The sequence below is a fragment of the Dufourea novaeangliae genome, unplaced genomic scaffold (assembly GCF_001272555.1).
Source record: "Dufourea novaeangliae isolate 0120121106 unplaced genomic scaffold, ASM127255v1 scaffold170, whole genome shotgun sequence".
Lineage (NCBI taxonomy): Eukaryota > Metazoa > Arthropoda > Insecta > Hymenoptera > Halictidae > Dufourea > Dufourea novaeangliae.
In genome coordinates this window covers 47501-57351 of record NW_015374081.1, presented here as the reverse complement: position 1 = coordinate 57351, position 9851 = coordinate 47501, and the positions used below count along the sequence as shown (strand labels likewise).

General features: G+C 39.3%; 1 protein-coding gene and 1 long non-coding RNA gene across 2 annotated transcripts; both read left to right on the top strand.

Moving 5' to 3' along the window:
• Positions 1-1626: 1626 nt before the first annotated feature.
• On the top strand, positions 1627-1888 carry LOC107190708. The gene is made up of 2 exons (XR_001516264.1): positions 1627-1706; positions 1786-1888. It is a non-coding gene; the product is annotated as an uncharacterized LOC107190708 (long non-coding RNA).
• Positions 1889-4204: 2316 nt separating this feature from the next.
• Positions 4205-7018, top strand: LOC107190670 (solute carrier family 41 member 1-like). Its single transcript, XM_015579516.1, has 6 exons — positions 4205-4654; positions 4752-5223; positions 5333-5480; positions 5567-5769; positions 6537-6685; positions 6778-7018. Exons 1-6 carry the CDS (start codon positions 4262-4264, stop codon positions 6961-6963), a joined length of 1551 nt encoding a protein of 516 aa, XP_015435002.1. The 5' UTR covers positions 4205-4261; the 3' UTR covers positions 6964-7018.
• The last annotated feature ends 2833 nt before the right edge of the window (positions 7019-9851 follow it).

Below are 9851 nucleotides of genomic sequence, written 5' to 3'. Positions count from 1 at the left end.
AACTATAGGTATACTTATTACACTGTCCGGAAAGTAGTAAACGGAATGACGCTACTAGTGCAGAACGTAAGAGAACCGATGGAAATCTGTGCGATATGTACAGCACCAATATCCGTGGTAAAGTGTTGCGACGTATTGTCGGGAACAGTCCTAGTTTTCGGGCACTATGCCCATTGCCCGGACGAAGATATTTCAAGCTGTTCGCCCCGGGTGTATGCCCCTTACACTCTACATAGAAAACTAGTTTAAATCGATTACATCTTCTTCGTCTTCGTATGGATCATATGAAAAATTATTCCAACGTGTCGCAAATATTACAGCTAGATTGATCAGTGATCGACTAACACACTGGTATAAGCATACATACATATGTAGTTCGCTATTAAAGTCTACCTCGATAATGTTCCATGTCAATGTAGATACCGGTCAGAAATTTTAATTGTTCAACTGATTAATTCAGCTGAAACATGAGCAGGGCACACCTTAATAGTGAACCACCATAAGATACGTACAATAATACTAAAATCAATGAGTCACCACAAAACGTTGGAATAATGTTTCTGCTACGTCTGTACCGTTTCGAGCTCTTGATCGTTTTGTTTGCTTTTTTATCCCGTGAGGTGATTAGCAGCCACGAATAACTTTGCGATTGTGACTACTCATTACACGTATGTAAAGTGTATGCTCGTGATAGCAACGCATTTCGTAGGCACATGATACATGCATACTATGTTGACAAGCTGTTATCATGGTCAATCATGGTAGAGGTCATATTCCTTAGTGTTCCTTAGCTCGGCGCCTTCGGAGGCAATGTTACACGTTGGTTAAACGGTTAAACGGTACGAGTACTTACTGTTGCTGCATTCGTAGCGCCACTGGGCTAACGTACGAAATTTAAAAAGTAGCGAATCTTACAAGCACCACTGACTAGGTATAGAACAGGTCTGTCATATTTTGACATATATATATATGTATATAGTATACATACATTGAAATCCGTTGGCTTTTCCAGGATGTATGGTAGAAGCAACCTTTCCTTCAGGGTGACGCGTACATGTGCAACTCATTAAGCTGGCCGGTCTACGTTCGACTTGACTAGCATTATATATATATTATATGTTATGCTACATTCATACATATGTACATTACAGTATCTATGCACATTATCTACATAGTTGAGCTTGAATGGATTGAACGTAGTTCCCAAATTCACCGTTCTCATAACGTAGAGGGCAGCAGAAAATCCCTGATTTTTTGCACGATCGGTATTTCAGAACATGAGACACGAAGTCCCATAAGATGTGTAGGTAGGCATCTCGTCTGCAATCTACCCTCGCGAGCAAACTCAGCTTCCGCTAGGTGCCGCTAGAGGAAAAAGTGACGTACAGAAGAACCTCCTACCATTTGAATTTATTTCAAGTACTAAAGCAAATGTTAAATTGCATGTTAATTTTGCATAAAGTTCAGTAATGCCCGATACCAAGTGGTAGGAGACCTTTCCGGTACATACACCACTTTTTCCCTTAGCGGTATTCTCATTCTCGTCTGTAGCAACATACAATGTACATAACATGTACATATGTAGTGATGTAAAAGCATAGAAAATGATGGTCGGTATGGTCGGGAGCGGGAGCACGATGTTTGCTAAAACGTGACGTAGGGTAAATCGTGCTGTTATCGAAAAGGACTGGTATTCGTACGCATTCGTACGTGTCAGTACGTGTTGAAATACGTACTGTGATATTGTGTTTAGAGATAAAATTAAACATCTCCTTTGTCCTTTAGCGTTTCGTACACTTTTGTTAAATGTGGATCTCTCGTCAACCCAAACCATCGTCATGTGATTGATGAGGCAAGAAATATGGGATCATATCGTCAGATATACAGGGTAGGTTCGGTTCGAGTGCAGTATCGAGGTTATGTTGTCCCGTGTTATTGATGCATCTGCGTGTCGCTTTCATCAAACAGTATTTTCTACATCTATCGTCAATAAATTACTTCTGAAATACTAATAATCGTAAGCATACTATGCTCGATGTCAAACATAACATAAATTACGAAGGGAATCAGTTTTTTCAATATATGTACATGTAGAACGTCCCGTATCATAACCTATATATACATAGTGTTTGTGTTTCGTCTGGTTTCGTTATGATCGCGCGAACGAAGAACTCAACTATTACCTAAATATTACTCTATATATACTTATATATAAGTTAAATTTGTTAACCCTTTCGCTCCCAGTGTCAGATATGTCGTCATCCACAGATAGGTTCGTAGGTGTACAAGTAGTTTTATGTACATATCCAGAAGTACATACAAGAAACATAATTACTTATATACATATTTATATAAATAGGTATTTATATGTATATGTATGTAGGTACACCGACGAGCAAATTCGGCTTCCGCCAGGGGAAAAAGGTGCTGTAAGAGTAAGAGCCTCCTATCTCCTATCGCTTGATAATTTTATTTTGAAATACTGAAATAAATGTTAACCCGAACGTTAATTTTGCAAAAATTTCAGTAACTTCGAGACAAAGTGGTAGGAGGTTTTTCCTTTACATCACTTTTTCCTTAACGGAAGCAGAGTTTGCTCGCAGGGGTACATATAGTAGATATGTATAATAGATGTTTGATTATCAGCGGCGAAATGTATCTACATAAATTATGTATGTACATACACGTATCGAGAGCGTGAGGTGCAATTTTTCGATAATTAGAGAAATAAATATGAATGTATCCTAGATCATTGTATTGATTTTATTCGTAATTATCGTTAGGATCTTATCCAGAATGAATATATAATGATTCCATTAAAAAAATAATGAAATTGATAACATCGAAAAAAATGATTGTAAAACGTTTTTCTGCTTTGTCGTGTTTGCCCCTTCTAACCATTTCACTGACGTACATTTTTATAACATCGGTACAACAAAAGCAACTAATATACATATGTATTTCTACAATACATACATAATTCGATGCTCTAATAAATTGCGTTGTACATAATATAGTGAAAGAAATTCGGCATTGATTTAGCACGGACTTTTGTTCATCAAGGTCAGGTTCGCGGCTCGCTGATCCGAACATCATAAGCCTACTGGCGGATCGAGATCATTCACCGGTAGTGAAAGGGTTACATTAGGTTTCGATCATTTCCACGCAGTTGCAATTTCTTTTAAGTGCACGTATACTTTATTGCGTGACAAAGTTGAAATAACTTAATATACTTTATGTTTTATTTAACGTTTAAATATACTTTGAAATATTAATTATTATACCAATTCCAAGTATTTGTTGATGGGATTTATAATCGTGTGAAACAGTTGTAAAGTCATTTCAGTTCTGTAGATTTGAAGAATAATGTAAGCGTACGTGCAGCCCGCACCTATTCCAATTTAATTCCCTCAGTTGGTATATCTCGATGGTAAAAATTATTTCGTTCCAAGTCGTGTAGTTTTTAATATAATAGTTTTAAAGTGGTATTAAGTCCATAATCTTGTTCCGAGCGAAACAGTGTAAATTCCATCGCATTTACCATTTTCACATAGTAATTGTTCCTCGTTGAAGTCTTACCGCATGGTCCCGGAATTACAAGGATTTTGCACTTTTGATTTGCTCTCTTCTAAAATTTGGAAAGTATGACTCAATACACATTGGTTCTGGTGTCCAGATATGTATAATACTTTATCGTTAATCGCATTAGTAGTGCTTAAACAGTTGCAATTAGACAACGTCTGGAAAAAAGAAATCAAACTGCCAGATATTTGAGAAATGGTTGATACTAGCTTTGTTTTCTGACTACAAGTATGTATGTATGTATGTATGTAGATAGGTAAAACTTATAGACAAAAGCTTTGTTCAAGTAATGGTACTTAATAAATACACGTATATACAAACAGAGAACCGTTTGTCATACGTCAGATCAAAGAAATTATAAAGGGTAAACGCGTTTCTGATCGTGTAATCTGACTCGATGTAGGTAGGTACTTTAATTTAATACGTGTAAGATTAAATAGACTGAACTAAACGGTGTTGAATCGATCTGATAAAAATGGTGTAGGGGGGCGTGTAAATCGTGTGACGATATAATTTGCATGCAATTTACCCGTTACTTCGTTAACGATAACGTTTGAATAGGGTAGCGGTCCTTGTAAAACAATGAAAGTAATGTACATTGCATAAATATGTGCCAGTTGTCTTTCTACTCACAGTGATTTACACTCGATTGTATTTGTTGAAAAGAAATCTTGCGAGAATGAGCCATGCTAATACAGTAAGACGGTGTACAAACAATTTATCAAAAATTCGACATAGAAAAACAGAACATATATTTTACGGGAGTAAAATGGTGGAATTAGGCAGCGATGAATCGCTAGGAACGGCTATTACCGATGTTACCATGGAAACGGAAATGGAATCCGACGAAGACGGGGAGAGCGACGAAGAACATGTGCGCCGACTTATACCGTCACCGGTCGGTCATCAGTGTGTTGGCAAAGAAGACAGACAAAAATCTGCTACTAGGAACAGTGAAATGAAACAAGTCGAAGATGAGAATGTTTGGTCTATATCTATACAAATGTTCATACCTTTTCTGCTGGCCGGTTTTGGTATGGTTGCTGCCAGTTTGTTGTTAGATGTCGTACAGGTGTGTAAACATACCGATATGTATCTGAATCTGAATATAATGGATCAGTGTCCATAAATGTTAACAAACAAGATACACGGGTAATTTTCTGTTATAGCATTGGCCAGTATACAGTGTCGTATCGGAAGTGTATATATTGGTACCGGCATTGCTAGGTTTAAAGGGTAATTTGGAAATGACCTTGGCTTCAAGGCTTTCCACGCATGCTAATCTTGGACACATGGACACACGGAAGCAGCAATGGACATTGATCATGGGAAATCTAGCTTTAATTCAGTGTCAAGCTATTGTCGTGGGCATGTTGGCTTCTCTTGCTGCTGCCGTACTTGGTTGGATTCCAGATGCACGGTTTGATGTTCATCACGTATTCTTATTATGCGCCAGTGCCTTAGCAACAGCATCCATAGCCAGTTTTTTATTGGGTATAGTAATGGTGACTGTCATACTGTTATCGAAACGGATGAAAATCAATCCGGATAATGTAGCGACACCGATCGCGGCCTCCCTCGGGGATTTGACCACTTTGGCGCTTCTGTCGGGGATCGCGTCTCTTCTCTACGAAGCCATAGGTGAAGAAATTCCCGCTAAAATAGCAGGACATTGAAACGTTCTTTCTTCGTGTTACTGAGAAAGCATACGTATGAACAGGAATGATTAAACTCTGTGTCGTCGTTTCAGACTACGCGCCATGGATAGCACCAACGTGTATAGCATTTCATATCGTCGCTACTCCTTTTTGGGGTTACATCGCAGCTAGAAATCCGTTTACCAAGGAAATATTGGATTACGGCTGGGCACCTGTGATATGCGCAATGTTAATTAGCAGGTTCTTATTGCTTTTCTTGGAAAAAAAAGATACGAGGGAAATTTTACAGAACGACCCTCGTTTAAAAACGCTTGGATTGATTTCAGCGCAGGCGGCCTGATATTAGATTACACTATATCGAATTACAAAGGTATAGCTGTATTCCAATTAATAATAAACGGGGTTGGTGGTAATTTAGTTGCCGTACAAGCTAGCAGAATGTCGACGTCGTTGCATAGAGAACGACGATCAAGTGCTCAGGAAAAAACCGTTGTTCGTTTCAATCCATTTTACGCATACTTTGCCAAAGGTACAGACAGGCCGAAAGGAGGAGAGACCCTGAAGCGTGCCATTGATATTTTAATACGTGTAAGCGTAAGATTGAAGAATGCTACATCGAAAATGATACATACATGATTTTAATGGGCATTTCACAGTTCTGGAGATTAGTAGTTTCGAGGGTGTTTAATGTTTAAATTTAACACGTAAGGGGTTTATTTGTTAAATGCTGGCACATTTATCGTTTAGATTGTTAATGAATTTCTTTCAAAGAAACTATTCAATTATTTTCTTCTTCTATGCATTACAATATTACAACATGGAGTTTTTTTCGTATTGCTCACGTGATATTGCCGTGTCAGAAAATATGATTGAAAGGAAACTATGGATTTTTATCGAATTCGATTAAAAGTCCGCCCAAGACTTTGGAGATTGGTCCGCCCAATCATACCATACCGTTAGTTTTAGTTTCTTTGAGTGGTATTGTGGAATCAGCGGGACCGGCATGCCCGTTAAGAAGAGTTTGAAAACTAAATGAAACGAAAAGACACGGATTGACCAGCAGCCGAAAGATTCCGAGATTGCGTGTCCGAGTAGAGTCCCGTTTACCCTTTGGGTCCTTTTTTCCCTTAGGTTCTCACCGTACATATGTTTGTTTACCTATGTATTTTATAACTGTGCAAAATCTCGGTAAAATATCGACGATACACTTCGGGTCCTCTCCCGACGAGATCGGTAATATGTAGTAGAACGTGAACGAGTTTTCTAATCGTAAGTATTGCTTCGAACGATTCGTAGGTGGACACGCGAGAACTGCCAGAGTATTGCTAGGAATGGTGATACCTGGTCACCTAATATTTGGTTATGCTATCAGTTACCTTCAAGCTGGCCACACTTCTTTCACTCCTATATTTATTATTGTGTATTTGACCGCCGCTTTACTACAGGTACATCTCAATCACAATATTGCTGTATAATTCATGCAAAAGCTTTTCAACAATAAAAACAATGCGTTCGTCTTTTTCCGTTTGATTATCAGGTGATTTTGTTATTATACATCGCTCAGTTGATGGTCGTTTGGATGTGGACACGAGGAATAGATCCAGACAGTTCTGCAATACCATATCTGACTGCAGTAGGCGATCTGATAGGAACGGCACTGCTAGGAATCGCGTTCCACATACTTTATGCCATCGGCGATGGAGATTCGGATGTAGGAGATTGAATCGTGATTTTCGGCTATATTGAAATATCGTATACATATATGTATATTGAATCAGCAAAAAAATAGTATAATATATACCTACAGTAAAGTTTTCGTATTCGTATTCGTATTCGTATTCGTATTCGTATTCGTATTCGTATTCGTATTGAAGTTTTCGAATACAGAATCCCCACTTATATACACGTACATTTACAATGTCACTTTTCATTAATCGACGACTCGTTTCTGTCGGAATTCGAGAATGATGAGCGACTGAGGGTTAGCAGTGCCATTGTAAGGGAGTCGATAAACCGTAAATTAGAAGGAGGAAGTACTGTGTTATAAAAACAAATGGTTGTTCAGGCACTACAGTACCAGCTGTAGTTGATATTAATATTCTCTCTGATCTGTACGTATCAATTCTTTCGATTCTTCTCCCGGTTTTCTATTCCTGTTAACTGCTTCCCTTTGTCGGCGTGCAACATTTTCGTTTGTTTGTACTTCGGGAAAGGAATGCAGGGAGAAGTAATGATTAAAATAAATTAGTTTTCAAATGCAAAAGTCATTTTGATATCGGTCACGCGCACAAACTACATCGAATCGAATCGAATAAAGTCTCGTCATCTTTCATGATGCAGTCTCCCTTACGTCCGTAAATTCAAACATGTATCTATGTATAATTATACGCGTATACATATATGCGACACAACGTAAGGAAAAAGTAACCTATCACGCATAACTTGTCGAGGTGAAGTATTTTTTTACAAATGTGTACATACTACATACATATACATATAATAGAAATAAATTTTACTTGAACTTTATGAATGAATTATGCTTGAATTTTACTAGCTGCATTTTTCATTGAAAACTATAAGAGCGATTATTCTGTCACGTTAATATCCAACGAAACATCATTGCACCGTATGCGACATTGAGGCAAATGTTAATGAATTAATAACATTTTTCACCATTTGGTGATTTATCGAAGCGGCAATTGGGGGAATTGTAATAAATGTTTCGAAGCACAGGCGGCGATTTATAGTACATATTAAAAATGTTTACGAATAAGTATTCTGTCTCGAATGTTCCGAATTGTTCTCGAACTCCGGACAGAGTAAGGTGTACGGAAATCCCTAGCCCAAAGAATAGCGTGGTGCGTGTTAGACTTGACTCGACTCGACTCGACTCGACTCGACTCGACTCGACTCGACTCGACTCGATTCGTCTTGAATAAAGACAGAGCAAGCTCCGATGCTGTCGGCGCGGCGCGGCGCTTAAGTAAAGTAAGCAGGAGTGGCCGGAGTGACTTAGAGGTGAATCGGGCAGCTACACATGCCCCTGGGTACACGGAGCCGAATCGAGTTAAAGTTGGCTCTCGGCTCGAACCGTTGTGGTGGTGGCGTCGTTCTTTCATACGATATCGTACGGTCGAGCTACGAGTAGGGCGTAAAGGTTTGTAAGCGTAATCGCGTAACCGAGGCATATCTGAGCGTGTGCGCGTTCAACGCATATACGTCGCCGCCGCGACGCGTGCACGTGTACATACACGTCACCGCGACTTAACCATTCGTACACGTACAACGTACAAACGGAATGACCAAGTTGTAGTCGAGAGGCACATCAGCTCGTCTCCGTCAATGAAATAGTTAGATCTGTCAGTGCCAACTATCGTCTCGCTCTCGACGGAGCGTTTTAGGTTTGATCTATCGCCGCGTTGCCCGATCCAGTTGTTTTCCAGAGGTATATTCTCGCGGTCGCTATTCACCCCGAATCCCGCCGCGGACATTCATCGTTCTTGAAAGGAAGGAACAGTCTGGGAAAGGAATCGCGTGTCTCGTCTCGATTTTCGTCGATCTGTACCGTATAGTAGTTTTTTTTTATACGTATATAATATATCTATCCCATTGGATGATGGGATCGCGATGAAAATCCTGAAAAGCAATGAAAATTTTATTTTCTTTCTTCTAAATTTCTTTCGGAATTTATTACGCAAGAAACGAGAGTAATTAACGGGCAGAGATGTTGGTCGCATAAATTTCAAACCGAAACGAACGGAATGGTACGAATCTATTGAGAGATTACAGCCGAAAGCGTGAATCGTTATCGCGACAGCCAACACGCCACGGGCAATCGCTATCTTTTGTAATTTATTCTCCCGTTATACACGTGTTTTCTGTTGCTTATTATTTCGTCGCGCGGTACGATCCTGTGTAAGTATAATATAATTACGATACCTACAACTTTTGCACCTCTTACACGTTTTCTTGATGCGAATATCGTGCGCTATCACGGGATATGGAGCACGAGAAACGAGGATAGTACGAGGACAAGGGTTTGGCAGTTTTGTTCTTTAGTAAACGAGAGGGATGTGTTCGAGAACGCGCTTCGCGGGTCACGGGAACCAACTATCAAAACGTATGTTAAGTTATTGCTCCTCATGGTCGAACTTAAACACGTGGAGTAATTTATCAATTTGTGAATATGTTACGGAAGTGCTTCGTGCTCGCGCGCCACGAACGTTAAACGACAATGTTTGCAAATGTCGATACGAGGATACCGCGGCATATCTTTGATTTTCGATTTCTCGTCGTACATGTTTTTTTTCATTTGCTACTTTGCTTTTACTATGCATATCGTATCGCAAGGTCTGGTATATCATACATATAGCCTTTCGTACAATGTTTCGCGGCATTGTGACATCGATACTTGTTACGCGTAGCTATACCCACATACATACGTAAGATCTCGTTTGCATCGTTCAATGTCTAAACTACACACGCACGTGTGTACGTACTATGGTTACTTATGATTTCCATTAATCGTGTAAATCGTGCAAAAATCTCCGTTTAAACGAGATTTCTCAACCCAGACGTGCAGTCCTAATGAGAATCACTCAGGTGAGATGT

Excerpts from the sequence above, each read along its gene's own strand:
- LOC107190670 (XM_015579516.1), top strand. The coding sequence starts at position 4,262 with ATGAGCCATGCTAATACAGTAAGACGGTGTACAAACAATTTATCAAAA. Across the intron at positions 5,224-5,332 it reads TCTTCTCTACGAAGCCATAG|ACTACGCGCCATGGATAGCA; the intron begins GTGAAGAAATTC and ends TCGTCGTTTCAG. Across the intron at positions 5,770-6,536 it reads TTACGCATACTTTGCCAAAG|GTGGACACGCGAGAACTGCC; the intron begins GTACAGACAGGC and ends AACGATTCGTAG.